Genomic DNA, 18,795 nt, shown 5'->3' on the forward strand with positions numbered 1-18,795 from the left:
TGTCTGGTGAGTGCGGGCTGAGGCTGGTCAGTGATGTCGGTGCATAGGGGTGTGAGTGCGGCGGGTGGGTGTGAGGCAGGAGGCGCTGGGTGGGTGGTGAGTGGGTGCGGCGGCTGGTCAGTGATGTCAGTGCATAGGGGCGGGAGGCGGCAGGAGTGTGTCGGGTGGGTGAGAGGCAGCAGGTGTGTGTTGAGTGTGGCGGGTGGGTGAGAGGCAGCAGGTGTCTGTTGAGTGCGGGCGGCGGCTGTGGGGCGCAGATGTGTGAGGCGGCGAGTGGGTGAAAGACAGAGGTGGGAGGCGGCGGGAGTGCGGGCGGCGGGTGGGTGAAAGGCAAAGGCAGGAGGGCGGGCGGCGGGTGAAAGGCAAAGGAGGGAGGGCGGGGGGGGGAAAAGGCAGGGGCGGGGGGGAAAGCAGGGGCGGGGAAAGGCAGGGGGGGAAAGCAGGGACCGGGGGGGGAAAGGCAGGGGGGGGTAAAGGCAGGGACGGGGGGGGAAAGGCAGGGGCGGGGGGGAAAGGCAGGGGCGGGGGGGGGGAAAGGCAGGGGTGGGGGGGGGAAGGCAGGGGCGGGGGGGGGGAAGGCAGGGGCGGGGGGGGGGGGAAGGCAGGGGGGGGGGGGAAGGCAGGGGCGGGGGGGGAAAGGCAGGGGCAGGGGGGGAGGCAGGGGTGGAGGGGGGGAAAGGCAGGGGCGGGGGGTGGGGAAAGGCAGGGGCGGGGGGGTGGGGAGGGGCGGGGGGTGGGGAAAGGCAGGGGCGGGGGTGGGGAAAGGCAGGGGCGGGGGTGGGGAAAGGCAGGGGCGGGGGGTGGGGAAAGGCAGGGGCGGGGGGGGTGGGGAAAGGCAGGGGCGGAGGGGGGGAAGGCAGGGGCGGGGGGGGGAGGGGGGGGCGGGGGGGGGAAGGCAGAGGGAAGGCAAGGGCAGAGGGGGGGAAGGCAAGGGCAGAGGGGGGAAGGCAAGGGCAGAGGGGGGAAGGCAAGGGCAGGGGGGGGGAAGGCAAGGGCGGGGGGGGAAGGCAAGGGCGGGGGGGGAAGGCAGGGGCAGGGGGGAAGGCAGGGGCGGAGAGGGGAAGGCAGGGGCGGAGAGGGGAAGGCAGGGGCGGGGGTGGGAAAGGCAGGGGCGGTGGGGAAAAGGCAGAGGCGGTGGGGAAAAGGCAGGGGCGGGGGGGAAGGCAGGGGCGGGGGGGCAAGGCCGGGGGGGGAAGGCAGGGGCGGGGAAGGCAGGGGCGGGGGGGGGAAGGCAGGGGTGGGGGGAAGGCAGGGGCGGGGGGGAAGTCAGGGGCGGAGAGGGGAAGGCAGGGGCGGGGGGGAAAGGCAGGGGCGGGAAAGGCAGGGGCGGTGGGGAAAAGGCAGGGGCGGGGGGGAAGGCAGGGGCGGGGGGGGGCAAGGCCGGGGGGGAATGCAGGGGCGGGGAAGGCAGGGGCGGGGGGGAAGGCAGGGGTGGGGGGGAAGGCAGGGGCAGGGGGGGAAAGGCAGGGGCGTGGGGGGGAAAGGCAGGGGCAGGGGGGGAAAGGCAGGGGCAGGGGGGGGAAGGCAGGGGTGGGGGGGAAGGCAGTGGGGGGGGAAAGGCAGGGGTGGTGGGGGAAAGGCAGGGGCAGGGGGGGGAAGGCAGGGGTGGGGGGGAAGGCAGTGGGGGGGGGAAGGCAGGGGTGGGGGGGAAGGCAGGGGCGGGGGGGGAAGTCAGGGGTGGGGGGGGAAGGCAGGGGCGGGGGGGAAGGCAGGGGCGGAGAGGGGAAGGCAGTGGCGGGGGGGAAAGGCAGGGGCGGGAAAGGCAGGGGCGGTGAGGAAAAGGCAGGGGCGGGGGGGAAGGCAGGGGCGGGGGGGGGCAAGGCCGGGGGGGAATGCAGGGGCGGGGAAGGCAGGGGCGGGGGGAAGGCAGGGGTGGGGGGGAAGGCAGGGGCGGGGGGGGAAAGGCAGGGGCGTGGGGGGGAAAGGCAGGGGCAGGGGGGGAAAGGCAGGGGCAGGGGGGGAAGGCAGGGGTGGGGGGGAAGGCAGGGGTGGGGGGGAAGGCAGTGGGGGGGGAAAGGCAGGGGTGGGGGGAGGAAAGGCAGGGGCGTGGGGGGAAAGGCAGGGGCGGGGGGGGAAAGGCAGGGGTGGGTGGAAGGCAGGGCGGGGGGGGAAGGCAAGGGCGGAGGGGGGGAAGGCAAGGGCAGAGGGGGGGAAGGCAGGGGCGGGGGGAAGGCAGGGGCAGAGGGGGGGAAAGGCAGGGGCAGAGGGGGGGAAAGGCAGGGGCAGAGGGGGGGAAGGCAGGGGCAGGGGGAAGATAGGGGCAGGGAAAGACGGGGGAAAGGCGGGGGGGGGAAAGGCAGGGGCGGGGGGGAAGGCAGGGGCGAGGGGAAGGCAGGGGCAGGGGGGGGGAAGGCAGGGGCAGGGGGGGGGAAGGCAGGGGCGGGGGGGGGAAGGCAGGGGCGGGGGGGGGGAAGGCAGGGGCGGGGGGGGTAAAGGCGGGGGGGGGGAAAGGCAGGGGCGGGGGGGAAAGGCAGGGGCGGGGGGAAAGGCAGGGGTGAGGGGGGAGAAAGGCAGGGGGGTGTAAAGGCAGGGGCGGGGGGGAAGGCAGGGGTGCTGGGGGGGAAAGGCAGGGGGGGAGGCAGGGGGGGAAGGCAGGGTCGGGGGGGGGGAAGGCAGGGCGGGGGGGGGGGGGAAAGGCTTGGGCCGGGGGGGGGGAAAGGCAGGGGGGGAGAAAGGCAGGGGATGGGGGGGAAAGGCAGGGGGGGGAAAGGCAGGGGCGGGGGGGAGGGAAAGGCAGGGGCGGGGGAAACCAGGGGCAGGGGGGAAGGCAGGGCCAGGGGGGAAAGGCAGGGGCGGGGGGGGGGAAGGCAGAGGCGGGGGGGGAAAGGCAGAGGCGGGGGGGAAAGGCAGGGGCGGGGGGGGAAAGGCAGGGGTGGTGGGGAAAGGCAGGGGCAGGGGGGGAAGGCAGGGGTGGAGGGGGGGGAATACAGGGGCAGAGGGGGAAAAGGCAGGGGCGGGGGGGAAAGGCAGGGGCGGGGGGGGGGAAAGGCAGGGGCGGGGGGAAAGGCAGGGGGGAAGGCAGGGGCAGGGGGGAAAACACAGGGGCAGGGGGGGGAATGTAGGGGCGGGGGGGAAAGGCAGGGGTGGTGGGGAAAGGCAGGGGCAGGGGGGGAAGGCAGGGGTGTGAGGGGGCAAAGGTGGGGGGGAAAGGCAGGGGCGGGGGGGAAAGGCAGGGGTGGGGAAAGGCAGGGGCGGGGGAGGAAGGCAGGGGCGGGGGAGGAAGGCAGGGGCGGGGGGGGAAGGCAGGGGCAGGGGGGGAAAGGCAGGGGTGGGGGGGGGAAAGGCAGGGGCGGGGGGGGGAAAGGCAGGGGGGGAAAGGCGGGGGGGAAATGCAGGAGCGGGGGGGGGGGAAAGGCAGGGGCGGGGGGGGAAAGGCAGGGGCGGGGGGTGAAAGGCAGAGGCTGGGGGGGGGAAAGGCAGGGGCAGGGGGGGGAAAGGCAGGGGTGGGGGGGGAAAGGCAGGGGTGGGGGGGGAAAAGGCAGGGGCAGGGGGGGGAAGGCAGGGGTGGGGGGGGAAAGGCAGGGGGGGGAAAGGCAGGGGTGGGGGGGGAAAAGGCAGGGGCGGGGGGGGGAAGGCAGGGGTGGGAGGGGGGAAAGGTGGGGGGAAAGCAGGCACGGGGGGGGAAGGCAGGGGTGGGGGGGGGAAAGGCAGGGGCGGGGGGGAAAGGCAGGGGGGGGGGGAAAGGCAGGGGTGGGGGGGGAAAAGGCAGGGGCTGGGGGGAAGGCAGGGGTGGGAGGGGGGAAAGGCGGGGGGGAAAGCAGGCACGGGGGGGGAAGGCAGGGGCAGGGGAAGGCAGGGGTGGGGGGGAAAGGCAGGGGTGGGGGGGGAAAGGCAGGGGGGAAGGCAGGGGCGGGGGGGAAAGGCAGGGGCGGGGGGGAAAGGCAGGGGTGGGGGGCAAAGGCAGGGGCTGGTGGGGGGAAGGCAGGGGTGGGGGGGAAAGGCTGGGGCAGGGGCGGAGGGGAAAGGCAGGGGCGGCAAGGCAGGGGGGGAAGGCAGGGGGAGAAGGCAGGGGGGGAAGGCAGGGGTGGGGGCGGGGGGGAAAGGCAGGAGCGGGGGGGGAAAGGCAGTGGCGAGGGGGGAAAGGCAGGGGTGGCATGGCAGGGGGGGAAGGCATGGGCGGCAAGGCAGGAGGGGGGAAGGCAGGGGCGGCAAGGCAGGGGGGGAAGGCAGGTACGCCGGGGGGAGGGGTAGGGCGGCCTTACCCGGTGTGTGTCAGTCACTGTGTTTGTGTCACTGTGTGTGTGGGGGAGGGGAGGCAAAAACGGAGCTGGGGGTGGGCAAAAACGGAGCAGGGGGGGGGGCAAAAACGGAGCTGGGGTGGGAGGCAAAAACGAAGCTGGGGGACGCAAAAACGAAGCTAGGGGAGGAAAAAACGAAGCTAGGGGAGGCAAAAACGGAGCTGGAGGAGCAAAAACGGGGGGGAGGAGCAAAAACGAGGGGGGGCAAAAATTGAGCTGGGGGGGCAAAAACGGAGCTGAGTGGGGTAAAAAACGGAGCTGGAGGGGTCAAAAACGGAGCTGGGGGGGTAAAAAACGGAGCTGGGGGGCGGGGTAAAAAACGGAGCTGGGGGCGGGGTAAAAAACGGAGCTTGAGGGGGTCAAAAACGGAGCTGGGGGGAGGGGCAAAAACAGCTGGGGGGTCAAAACGGAGCTGGGAGGGAGGGGGGGCAAACGGAGCTGGGGGGGGGGGAATACTCACACTTCTCAGTTAAGTTTCCCCCCCAGCAGCAGCAGCAACAGCCTGCAGCACCATGGAGCATTTCGTCACCTCAGGCAGCAGCAGCAGTGTGGCCGGGGGTTGGGGACCCCTGGGTTAGAGCGCACCGGCCAATGAGAGCCGTGGGGGGGCGGAACACACGGCGGGGAGCGGGGGGTGGGGCGAGACACACCGGCAAATGAGAGCCGTGTGAGGGCGGGCAGACCGACAGACCAATCAAATTGTCTACAGACACTCACAATCAATATTTGCAGTTTTATATATATAGATTTGGTGTCGGCTTTGAACAAAACTGTCATAGATACAAAACTCCTTTATCATTCATTACAAGTATCCAGAACTTTCAGATTACCATCAAATATTAAGAGGGCTATTCATCACCCTTTATACTGCCTGGGTGTGGGGGCACTTCCATATCACGCGACGAGGCTGATGCTGGGAATAACAGAGTGGAGTGCACTCCTGCATTAATCGGGTTCGCCGCGCCATCGGTAATTGAGCCCATACAAAACATGCACGTTCCCATGACTTACCTAGCAACTCATAAGGGTACCAGATCAAGTTTCAATGGGAGCATCTGTATGATAGTGTCCCCAATAAGCACTAAGCCACCCACTTGTTATCGGAACATAGTGGATCTCAATAATATTTTTACAAAAGTGAATTGGTTGATAACAGCTTGGACAAGTGGACTGTATATATCAATGAGACCCCTGATTACAGCTGAAACAATATATAATTTCTGTACTTTCTACCTTGATGATGAAGACTCATAGTCTTGGTCTCTAGAGGTAATGCGCACCAACAGAATATTGACAAATGAAGATATCATGCCCATTTCCCTTCCCAGACTTCCACCATAAATTTGATTATGCAACCATGTTCGTCCACTAGCAAGTGCAGAAATAAGTTAGTACGTCTATAGTAGGTGATACCTCTCTTATTTGGACTAACAATATAGTTTTAAAACGGCTTTTCCCGAGAACTTCATGTTTCTCCACCCAAATATTTTACATGATGTTATATGGAAATCCTGTTGATATCCTGCTACAGAATAAATCCCTTCAACCATTATTTACTTTGCTCCTCCTTTAGTTTACATTATACCAACTTGACATCCACTGGTGCTGTACATTTCATATATTTGTAGTCTGAGTCTACATAGTACATTTTCAGAACATCTTACCACTCTGGCATGGTTGGTGATTTACTTACCTTTCACCTTCCTTCCAGGCGGCACTTTTTTGAAGATCTTTTTTTTCTTATTAAAGGTTTTTAATGGAACTTCATTTTCTTCTCCATCCCTACGTTGCTTACATTTGTCCAGAAGGTTAGGTTCAAGAACTGGGCAAAGGACTGTTTTGCCAACGATCCTTATAGTATCTAGCTCACTTCGGTTCCACAGATGACACCCATCTCTGCTCCATTTACATTCTACTTACTCCCCGATGCCTGGTCACACTGTTTGCCCATTTCAGGTCATCAGATATGCCAAACCCATTGTGGTCATCTGTACCACATCTCCTTATACTCAGCATGCCAGTTCAACAACCTTGTCATTCCAATTGTCACGTTTAATCATGGTGTATCATTTATGACATGTATTTCACCCCCGGATTTCTGTGCCCCCAGTGCATGAATGTACACTTCCAGACTACTCTTAGCTTGTTTCACTTTATGAAATGGCCCATACTTACATTTCACTCAACCATAAGGACTAACTCAATCTATTAGTCTTGTAAATGAGAACCATGTTGCTTTTGTTATGTTAAGAAAATCATACAAAATTACTTTCACTTTTTTTTTTATATACGGTATATAAATGGTTCCAGAATACAAGTCACGTGCTATGATTTCCTTTCTTTAAATTTGAAAATGTTGCAATTTATTTATGCTTTACCCATGTTCGAAAATATACAACAAAATCAATTTGACAAAATAGGGTTTTGCGTGCAGTTGTTTACTAAATGTTTATTGTTTTCTTCCATACCACTTACACTACTTGCTGTAGGCATATTGGCTGCATTTACCAGCTCGAGCCTACGAATTCTTTCTCCTCCTTTTTATTGCAGAGTTTGCTAAAGTATTATATGCCAGATCGAGTTCCCTCAGCATGCTGTGTTCCGGTTAAGATGAGCCCTCTTAGCATGCTCTACTTTGAGGATGGAAAGGTTGTAGTCCACCACCATGAAGAGATGACTGTTGAAGAATGTGGTTGCCACTGAAGAACCTGCAGACTACAGTTTTTCACTGGACATCAACCCTGGAGAAGTATCTAGAGACATTGACCATTTAATGTCCAGAAGACATCCGATTTCTTTTATGACCGTAATCATAGATCTGGCTTAGAACCGTAGAATAGCATATTGGCTGCACCATTAGAGAACTTCATATCCATCGTGACTTTGTATGTGTTAAGGAAGAGAATCTGTGAATATGTAAATAATGTATATATGTATTCTAAAAAATAATATATTTTTTGTAAAAATTTATACATTTACCTTGATATAGGAAATATGTTCATTAAATAAAACCCAAAGCCAATTCACCATGTTGCCAGGATCCCCACCCCACCCATATACTTTCCCACTGCAGATGTTCAGTAAATGAATCCCGTGTCCAGGGTGCATATTTACTAAACAGTGCTATTCCACAAGAGACCGCACGGCCCATTTAAAAATCGATGATCGGTAATGTGTCTTGAGATATATGCCTAACACCTACGATGCCAGAGTGATCGGTGATCCGTTACTTTTCAAGACATTGCGGGTCTCTCTGGCAATGGTGGTTTTAATAAATATGACCCTAAAATGGGTTAGCATTACACTATAGGGGAATATTGAAGTAAAGGCACAAAAGGAATTGTATTGTTCAACTGTAATTGTAGCATTGACTACACATTGTCCACAGTCTACAGGTTGGCTGTTTATCAGTGAGCCCTATTAATAAATAATTTCATCCCTTGACACTAAATCACCAATGAACTTTTGCTCATGGTGCAAGCCAAATGTTTGATAAGAAATGGTAACCATCATAAAAGGGCCTGGTGATAGGCGATTGCTATTTTCCTGATTGAGATGATGTTAATAAAAAAAAAAACACAACATATGTTTTGCAATTCAGAGATTCCGAAAATACTATGTTTCACTAAAACCAGGTTTGTTTACAGAGCCATGAAACTAATTCCCGCATTGCCGATGGGGATTGTAGCACACCACAATGTATTGAGCAGTTCGGGTGTTACTGGATCACACACATAATAAATCATTTTCATGCTGCTACAAAGGTCTTGTACTTTGACCAAGCTGTATTTAAAAAAATGATTCCTGAAATACAACCTAAATTACATATTATATGCCTTTTCCGTAGACAAATTACCTTTTTTTTTGTTTAGCAGTTGGTCCCTGCTTTTGTGTAACATGTCAGCTTGGGGTTTCATAGAGCTCGATTTCGCTGCCGACAGGTTTACACTTTATAGACATTATTCTGATTTTCTTATATAGTACTGACAGTGTGCTCAGCACTTCATGACGAATCTGACATGTGCTATAATCCCCTAAAGAACTTGAAATCCTATTGTGCTGCTTGTAGGCCAGAAATAAATAAAGTGACATGATCAAAAGGTGTAAGGTGCAGCGACTGTGATAAAGACATTTGTTTACACGTCCAGTTTGTGAAATGATCTATTAGAAAAATGCATTAACAAAAAAAATCTAAGGGCAGTAAGACACATGCTAAGCAATGTACACATTGAAAACCAATACTTTTATACTTTAAGACTTTAGTTCTAACCCAATAAAACAACACTTATGAGTTCACATAGTTACTCCATAGGATAAAATTGGGCTTAATCTTTTGTAAGGCGAAGTCATTGATTATCAAATCATAAAACCATGACTCACAGCTTTTATTTTCATGGCCACTGGGCCGCTCTAGATTCATGCTGGTCAATGGCCAGTATAAGCATTTTTTTTTTTTTCTCAAAGCATTTTTTAAACAAGATACAGGTAAAAGCACTTCCAAGAGGTTCAGACGCCACATTTTCAGTAACTATTACTTGAAATATGATTTTCACATATTTGTGGGCACTTTTACATTTCACTTTATTTATGCCATCTTGAGTAGGCTGCCTTAAAAGGAGCCCTCTAACTCAGTGTTTCCCAACTCCAGTCCTCAGGGAACCCCAACAGGTCAGGTCTTAAGGATATCCCTGCTCCAACACAGGTGGGTCAATCCGCAGCTCAGTCATTTTGACTGAGCCACCTGTGCTGGAGCAGGGACATCCTTAAGACCTGAACTGTTGGGGTTCCCCGAGGACTGGAGTTGGGAAACACTGCTCTAACATAGCTAACCATTTTTTTGTTCTGTTTACTGGACTGGAACCTGGGATTTTCCCCAAAGCTTTTAGCACTTCCCAGAACCGCAGATACTTCAAGGTGAAGTTGCCGGTATTACTTCCTGGTTTTTAAAGGGTATTTAAATGGCCATCCAATAGGAAGCCAGAACAAAGAATGTTGCCACTTCCTATTGGCCAGAGATTTTGCAGCCATTTAGTGTTTTTTTCTGATGAAGCTCTAAACCTGGTAACTTCTCTTGTAAGTATCTGGGGTACTGGGGGTTCCCCAAGAGCTGAAAAGTAACTGCCGGTTTCCCATCCTGTAAAAAAAAAAAAATGGTGGGAGGGGGATAGTGTAAAGAGTAAAGGCGACACTTTAAGACCAGTTCGTTTTTTGCCATTGGCTTTGTACATTCTTACCACAACGCTTTGATCAGGGGTCTCAGACTCAGTCCTCAAGGGCCACCAACAGGCCAGCTTTAATGGATATCCCTGCTTCAGCACAGGTGGCTCAATCAGTGACTTAGTCTTCGACTCAGCTGAAACTGAGCCACCTGTACTGAAGCAGGGATATCCATAAAAGCTGGCTTGTTGGTGGCCCTTGAGGACTGAGTCTGAGACCCCTGGCTTAGATATTGAACAGATTTCTGCAGGACGGCTGGAGCGGATCAGTGAGGAAAAGCACCGACTGAACACTATGGAACCGACTTTGAAGCAGGGGCATCCAATCCTGGTGTCGGCTCCTTGTGATCTTGGGCAAGTCAGTATCTCCCTGTGCCTCAGGCACCAAAACACAAACTCATCAGGACTGTGTCTGTATACTGCATGCTATAATTGTGAAGCACTTTGGGGGCTATGCACTAAGCTCCGAGCTTTCGCGCTGGGCTGAAAAAAATTAGCACGTCCGATAAAAAATTAAGCCCGCGGCGCTATTCACTAAGGCCCTCAGCCCATTTCATATCGGACGTGCCCAAAACTGGCTTATCGTGCGTGCGGCTTTTTTCCCTCTGCTATCACACTTAAAGTTCACGTACGCTACCTGATAGGAAAAAAAGCCGCACGTTACGTTTGCATGGAGATTTGCTATCTCCAAGCAAGGCTATTACTGGCGATCGTACACTAAATAAATACATTTTATTTATAGTGTACATGAGCAGGGGGTCTCCGGAGTTGAACCGCATTGGTTTCAGGTCCGAGGACCCCCTACTTCAGGAGATACAGGCCCCGTTATGGGGTGCCGGTATCCCCTGCAGTTTAAAGCTCCCGCGTCACGTGACCGGGTTATTTATATTCTGCAGGGGATACCGGCACCCCATAAAGGGGCCTGTATCTCCTGAAGTAGGGAGTCCTCGGACCTGAAACCAATGCGGTTCAGCTCAGGAGACCCCCGCACATCTACACTAGTATTAAAACATACATAACAATAAACAATAATTCATTACCGTAGCTGCTATACGCTATGGTAATGAAGCAGCATTAATGTATTTTTAATAACAGTGTGCGGGAGCAGGGGGTCCCCTGAGCTGAACCACATTGATTTCTGCCTCAGAGACCCCCTGCTTCCCGAGTTACAGGCCCTGGTATGGGACATCGGGTGCCAGTGCCGCCGCCATCTTTATAGCGTCCAAGACGCGACATGGGCTCTATAAAGATGGCGTCCGCACTGGCACCGATGCCCCAAACCGGAGCCTGTAACTCGGGAAGCAGGGGGTCTCTGAGGCAGAAATCAATGCAGTTCAGCCCAGGGGACCCCCTGCTCCCGCACACTATTAATAAAAATACATTAATACAGCTTCATTACCTTAGCAGATAGCCGCCAAGGCAATGAAAGGGTTAAGGCACATTAGCATGTTTATTGGGGACAATTGCCCCCAATAAACAACACACATCCCCCCACCCCCTAACACATACTGTACTGTAATGGGCAAAATTACTATTATCCACATATGGATAATAATGCATTTGCCCATTTTAAATACATATAAATTACAATAAATACAGTCAAAACATTTAACACTTACATTTTACAGGCACCCACGATGAAGGCCGTCTTCATCCTCATCTTCATTCTGCCCATGCCCCTACGGTGCTGCAAAACATGCACAACAATTACAATAGCCAATGTAATGTCCCCTAACCCCTTAATCACCATAGCGGTTATTAACCGCTACAGTCATTAAGGGTTTAACCCACCCTCACCCACCACTCGGGAGGCCTACATACCCTCCCACTCTAACCCCCCATCCCGTGAGGCCTAACCACCCTCACCCACTACCCACAAGGAAGGCCTACCCACATACCCTTGGGGCCAATACACCCCCCCCCCCCCAACACATACAGTACAATAATGTGCAAAATAACTATTATCCAGATATGGATAATATATTATTTGCCCATTATGAAACACATAAAACATCCACAAATCAAAACATGAATTTTTAATCTTAAAACCACCACATTGCATGTTAAAATAAATACAGCAGCCATTGCAAATATAAAAAAACCAAACTGCAGCTAAGCAAATGTCTATGAAATGTCAAACAATTGCATAGAGTGTGTACATGATGCAAATAATCTGTGCATCATATAACACTATGCAAAATATATGTAACAATAAAATACACTATGAACAATGTCCCCTAACCACCAATGCCATCCTGAAAATCAATTAGAAAGTAACCAACATCAATACAATTAGCTTCAATCAATTAATCAATTTCCTCAAACAATTAAAATACAATACAAATCAATTATACAATTCCCTATTCAATTGCTAAAGCCAAACCATTGCCAAAACAATTCTAATTTAAAGTAACCACCATCATTCTAATCTTACTACCATAAAGAAGCTTTTAGCTAAATACAAATTACATTATTCACAACAATAATAAAAAATAAAGATGCTACATACATTATCCATACATGAAAAGAACCTAAACATGAGCCAAACAATCAATTATTATCCCTGTATGTCTATCCATACAGATAGATAAACATAACATACAGGGGCAATAATACAGCATAAAATACAAAGCATTTACATACAATACACCCATTCAGTGTCCGTGAATGTATTATATACATAGATACATTAACGGCATTAAATGGAACTGAAAAAATAAAAGACATGAATGAAAAATCATAAAAACCTGTAAAAGTAAAAATAATATACTTTTCTTTTGTTTACTCACCATTAGATGTCTACTCTCCGAAATCCAAGCGACCCGGAAGCACAGGAACCAATCCACAGGTAAGCCATAAAATAAAAAACAATAACAAATCCACGTCTGTGTCTTCTTTGGGGTCTTCTGGGGTCTTCTTCCATCTTCTTCCGGCTTCTTCCGTCTTCTTAGGCCACGCCCTTCTTCTCTTCTTAGGAGGGGAGATGGTCCCTCCTCGGCGACTAGTTTCAAAATGAGGCGACATAGGCTTTTATAGGCCTATGACGTCACATTTTGGTCAACTGTTTCCTGATTGGGCCGTGAAAAACATGTGATTTGGCCGATGAAAAAAAACATGATGACGTCATTTAAAGGCATTGAAAGCACAGCCAATCAGAATGGCTTTGCTTCAATTGCCTTTAAGATGACGTCATTAAAAGAAACATGGCCGGTCTCACATGGTACCGTAGCCAATCAGAGAGTGGGAACTCCATCCTATCTCTGATTGGCTCTAGTAGACCATGTGACAGAGGCTTGGGGGAGAACGGATGTGACGTCTTTGAAAGCGTGTCACATGGTACTAGAGCCAATCAGAGTTGGGATGTATTTCCCACGCTCTGATTGGCTACGGTACCATGTGAGACCGGCCATGTTTCTTTTAATGACGTCATCTTAAAGGCAATTGAAGCAAAGCCATTCTGATTGGCTGTGCTTTCATTGCCTTTAAATGACGTCATCATTTTTTTTTTCATCGGCCAAATCACATGTTTTTCACGGCCCAATCAGGACCGTGGGAAACATTTGACCAAAATGTGACGTCATAGGCCTATAAAAGCTTATGTCGCCTCATTTTGAAGCTAGTCGCCGAGGAGGGAACATCTCCCCTCCTAAGAAGAGAAGGGCGTGGCCTAAGAAGACGGAAGAAGCCGGAAGATGGAAGAAGACCCCAGAAGACCCCAAAGAAGACACAGACGTGGATTTGTTATGGTTTTTTATTTTATGGCTTACCTGTGGATTGGTTCCTGTGCTTCCGGGTCGCTTGGATTTCGGAGAGTGGACATCTAATGGTGAGTAAACAAAAGAAAAGTATATTATTTTTACTTTTACAGGTTTTTATGATTTTTCATGCGTGTCTTTTATTTTTTCACTCCCATTTAATGCCCGTTAATGTATCTATGTATATAATATATTCACGGACACTGAATGGGTGTATTGTATGTGAATTTTGTATGTAAATGCATTGTATTTGGTGCTGTATTATTGCCCCTGTATGTTATGTTTATCTATCTGTATGGATAGACATACAGGGATAATAATTGCTTGTTTGGCTCATGTTTAGGTTCTTTTCATGTATGGATAATGTATTTAGCATCTTTATTTTGTCATTGTTGTGAATAATGTAATTTGTATGTAGCTAAAGGCTTCTTTATGGTAGTAAGATTAGAATGATGGTGGCTACTTTAAATTAGAATTGTTTTGGCAATGGTTTGGCTTTAGCAATTGAATAGGGAATTGTAGACTTGATTTGTATTGTATTTTAATTGTTTGAGGAAATTGATTAATTGATTGAAGCTAATTGTATTGATGTTGGTTACTTTCTAATTGATTTTCAGGATGGCATTGGTGGTTAGGGGACATTGTTCATAGTGTATTTTATTGTTACATATATTTTGCATAGTGTTATATGATGCACAAATTAATTGCATCATGTACACACTCTATGCAATTGTGTGACATTTCATAGACATTTGTGTAGCTGCAGTTTTTTTTTTTTTATATTTGCAATGGCTGCTGTATTTATTTTAACATGCAATGTGGTGGTTTTAAGATTAAAAATTCATGTTTTGATTTGTGGATGTTTTATGTGTTTCATAATGGGCAAATAATATATTATCCATATCTGGATAATAGTTATTTGGCACGTTATTGTACTGTATGTGTTGGGGGGGGGGGGGGTGTATGTATTGAATGTATAGGCCAGGTTTATTTATTTCACATTCAGGGTTGGTTCCTTGGTTCTGCGTGAGACCTCTGGAGACCACCTGCGGTCTCCTCGGGTATCTCACGGGTATCAGGCTGGTGGTTCCACGGGTGACACCTGCGGGGATGAAGCGGTGGTCCCACATCTGTGGGGGCACTGCGGACCGTAGTCTGCGGGGAAGAACCGGTGGTCCCACATCCGTGGGGGCACCGCGGACCCGTAGTGAGCACTCGTGAGTTCCCCAGACACCCGTGAGAACCACCCGAGGCCCCGCAGACAGCTGTGGGTCTGACCAGGGGCTCCCATACATCCGCAGGCCTACTGTGGGGACCCAATTGTGGCCCACGGTGACCCAAGGAGACCACCTGGGGGCCATGGCGCTTGGCGGGACCCACCAACAGGCCTCCAGAACCTGTGTGAAATAAGTTGCTGGTACCCTGTAGGTCTGTCAGGTGACCCGCCAGCCCGCCAGGGACTCGCGTGGGGCTGGGGTATGAACCCTGTATGTAAAAAAATAAATCATGTATTTATGGGGGGGACAGGGGGTGGGTTATGTATTTAATAAATAGAATGATGTTTAATGTGGTACTGTGTATTGTTTTTATTGTGGGTACTGGGGGTGGGGGAAGGGGGTATTGGCCCCAAGGGTATGTGGGTAGGCCTCCCTTGTGGGTAGTGGGTGAGGGTGGTTAGGCCTCACGGGGTGGGGGGTAAGTGTGGGAGGGTATGTAGGCCTCCCGAATGGTGGGTGAGGGTGGGTTAACCCCTTAATGACTGTAGCGGTTAATAACCGCTATGGTGATTAAGGGGTTAGGGGACATTACATTGGCTATTGTAATTGTTGTGCATGTTTTGCAGCACCGTAGGGGCATGGGCAGGATGAAGATGAGGATGAAGACGGCCTTCATCGTGGATGCCTGTAAAAGGTAAGTGTAATATGTTTTTACTGTATTTATTGAATGTTATATGTATTTAAAATGGGCAAATGCATTATTATCCATATGTGGATAATAGTAATTTTGCACATTACTGTACAGTATGTGTTAGGGGGGTGTATTTATTTATAAATATTGTTTATTATTTTTGGAGGCGCAACATTGGTACCCCGGGACTTCCGCGGGGACCCCCGGACTCCCGCGGGGACCCCCGCTTGGTGAGCCGGGGACACCCGCCGGCCTGTTGTATTGGTTTTGCGCCTGCAAAAAGGTAAACAAAGAATTTTTTCTAAGTCCTGCTTTTTTATCACCAGGCCTTAGCTGGTGAGCTTTATTCAGCGCAACTTTCACGTACGATCAGTTTGCGTTGCTTAGTGAATCCCGCAGAAGGGCAGGATTCAGCGCAAACAGCTGATCGTACGATCAAAGTTGGACTTAGAAAATTTTTCAAGGAAAAGCCCGTTTTAGAGCGCAAAGTGCCCGTTTGCGCGGCTTAGTGCATAGCGCTCGGCGGAACTTCACGTTCTAAGAGCACTTTGCGCTCTTAAAACTACTTATCACTGCTTAGTGCATAGCCCCCTTTAAGTGCTATATAATATAAAATCAATACTTAAAAACTTTTGGCAGCTAGTAAACAAGGCAAGGTATTCAATTCTTACTCTTAGAAAAGGGGCAATTCAATGCAATTTTTCTTCCTTTAAAGATTCAAATTACTTGAACAGCCATGGTTCCACTTATTGGCATCTTGTGAAAAACGAACACATGTTGCATAAATTCAGGAACATTGAATTCAAGTATATCGGCTACTTCTGTTTGCCAACCGATAAAGTAATTAATTACGCTGCTATCATTACACAAACAAGGAAAGCGCAAACATGAACACTGTACCTGTGGCTCTAAGGACGATCAAAAGACATAAATACATACATAAATACATACATAAATACATAAATACATACATAAATACATACATACATACATGTCAACCCTGTTACAGGGCGAATCTGCTTATAACGCGATGCAAGCGTGGCTCCCAATTTTTCTATTTATGAAGACTTTACAACACGATTATTGGTATCTTAAATACTTTTTTGTACAATGCATACAATTGTACATTTTTTCTACCGATCGCTTATATCGCGATGTGATTCTTTGGACCCCCAGCACAGCGTTATAACAGGGTTGAGCTGTATACACACCATTTTTTTTTTGATAGATTAAAAAAACTTTTGGTCACTTGTCACTTTTTAACCCACCATATCTCATTTAATGTGTGGTTAAAAAAAAAAAAAGTTTTAAAAAGTAAAAAAATACTTTCTTAAAATGAATTTTTATTTTGTTTTAAAAAGTGGTTATTCAAGTACATTTACCCTATAAACATCCATCTCTAGGACTTGCTGCCTAGCATGGACTGCCCTTTAAGTGTCGAGAATGGTGACATCCTGACTGCAGGTGAGACGCTTGTTAATGCAGATTATGTTAGGCAAACTTGGCAGCGGATAGCAATAAAAATGAAATAAAAAAAAATAAAGCCTTGATACATGCTCTTATAAACATTTCCCTGTTGCCTCAAACAATAACTTAAACAAAAAAAACATTCCACACGCCAAGTTCTGCTCAGAGTGGATTAGTGCAGGGGGCGCGCAAACTTCCTGAGCTGTGCCCCCCCTGCCTGGCAGCCGCAGCGTTCACGCCCCCACCCCTCTGTCCAAGGATCCGGTGCCAAATTACGCCGCGGGTCATTTGACATCACGTGCATTCGACGCGTGTTACCAGGGCGACGAGTCACGTCACATGACTCCGCGTCGTCAAGAGCCGGCAGAGCGCAGGTAAGGGAGTTACAGAGGCCTCACTTGATCCCCTGGCATTTAATTTAAATACCTTGGGGAAGAGCACGGGCCCCTAGAACCATACCCCCCCCCTGTATTAGTGTATTATAACGTGTGTACTTGGCAGCATCTCAGCAGATTTACTACTAATGCTAAAGGGGAACGTTCCCTCAAATGTAGATTTTCTCCTGTACCATGGTGTTCCTAATGACACTAACTGGGTCTGCATGGTGTTTTTTGATGGTGTATTATGGAGATAAGAAGGTATACGACTCCAGTCCAAGGGCCACCAACAGGTCTTCAGGATATGCCTGCTTCAGCACTGATTGAGCCACCTGTGCTGAAGCAGGGATATGCTGAAAACCTAACCAGCTGGTTGCCCTTGAGGGCTGGAGTTGGCCACCCCTGCTCTTGCACCTTAAAAGCTCCTTCAATTTGCTTTCAAATTTGTTTTGCCTTTTAAGATGTGTGCGGTCCTGTTTTGCAATTTTGTTCATATAACCAAATCTGTCAAAAATGCAGTGTTAGGAATGTGATACTTGGCACCAAGACTTATTATTATGGCTATTCCCTCTTGGCTAGGGTGACCAGGTGTCCCGGTTTAGCCGGGACAGTCCCGGTTTTTTTATGTCTGTCCCGGTTTTTTAATGGCTGTCCCGGCTGCCCCACAATCTTTAAATTGACCGGGTTTTTGTGGCTGTTCCGGTTTTGTCCATCAGATCAGGGGGGGCAGCAGAGAGCACAGAATGCAGGCAGAGAGCAGAGGCCGGTCTGACAGCAGACGGTGGGGGCAGGGTTAGTGTCAGCGGAGCCTCAGCAGTGAGAACCGGAAGTGAGGTGCCTGCTGCAAGTCAAGATTGTTTCCCCCCCCCCCACCCCACATGCTCCAGAGTGAAAGGTAGGAGTGTGTGTGTGTGTGTGTCCCTACAGACAGAACTATTGGCCCTGTGCAGAAATTCCAAAACACGGGACTATTGGCCCTGTGCAGAAATCCCTGCAGACGGGATTATTGGCCCTGTGCAGAAATCCCTGCAGACGGGATTATTGGCCCTGTGCAGAAATCCCTGCAGACGGGACTATTGGCCCTGTGCAGAAATCCCTGCAGACGGGACAATTGGCCCTGTGCAGAAATCCCTGCAGACGGGATTATTGACCCTGTGCAGAAATCCCTGCAGACGGGATTATTGGCCCTGTGCAGAAATCCCTGCAGATGGGATTATTGGCCCTGTGCAGAAATCCCTGCAGATGGGATTATTGGCCCTGTGCAGAAATCCCTGCAGACAGGATTATTGGCCCTGTGCAGAAATCCCTGCAGACGGGATTATTGGCCCTGTGCAGAAATCCCTGCAGACGGGATTATTGGCCCTGTGCAGAAATCCCTGCAGACGGGACTATTGGCCCTGTGCAGAAATCCCTGCACACAGGATTATTGGCCCTGTGCAGAAATCCCTGCAGACGGGACTATTGGCCCTGTGCAGAAATCCCTGCAGACGGGACTATTGGCCCTGTGCAGAAATCCCTGCAGACGGGATTATTGGCCCTGTGCAGAAATCCCTGAAGATGGGATTATTGGCCCTGTGCAGAAATCCCTGCAGATGGGATTATTGGCCCTGTGCAGAAATCCCTGCAGACGGGATTATTGGCCCTGTGCAGAAATCCCTGCAGACGGGATTATTGGCCCTGTGCAGAAATCCCTGCAGACGGGATTATTGGCCCTGTGCAGAAATCCCTGCAGACGGGATTATTGGCCCTGTGCAGAAATCCCCGCAGACGGGATTATTGGCTCTGTGCAGAAATCCCTGCTCACAGGATTATTGGCCCTGTGCAGAAATCCCTG

The 18,795-nt window shown here is 50.7% G+C and overlaps 1 protein-coding gene across 2 annotated transcripts in view; it reads left to right on the forward strand.

The window, feature by feature from the left end:
- Positions 1 to 8,430, forward strand: part of NODAL (nodal growth differentiation factor) — a 35,268-nt gene extending 26,838 nt beyond the window's left edge. Inside the window, exon 3 of one of the 2 annotated variants that reach the window (XM_075610756.1) lies at positions 6,789 to 8,430. In XM_075610756.1, coding sequence (XP_075466871.1) covers positions 6,789 to 6,847 — 59 coding nt within the window. In that variant the 3' untranslated portion in view covers positions 6,848 to 8,430. The remainder of the gene's footprint in view (positions 1 to 6,788) is intronic. The other variant, XM_075610755.1, reaches the window with a different exon arrangement.
- The last annotated feature ends 10,365 nt before the right edge of the window (positions 8,431 to 18,795 follow it).

Source organism: Ascaphus truei, chromosome 8 (assembly GCF_040206685.1).
Source record: "Ascaphus truei isolate aAscTru1 chromosome 8, aAscTru1.hap1, whole genome shotgun sequence".
NCBI classification, from domain to species: domain Eukaryota; kingdom Metazoa; phylum Chordata; class Amphibia; order Anura; family Ascaphidae; genus Ascaphus; species Ascaphus truei.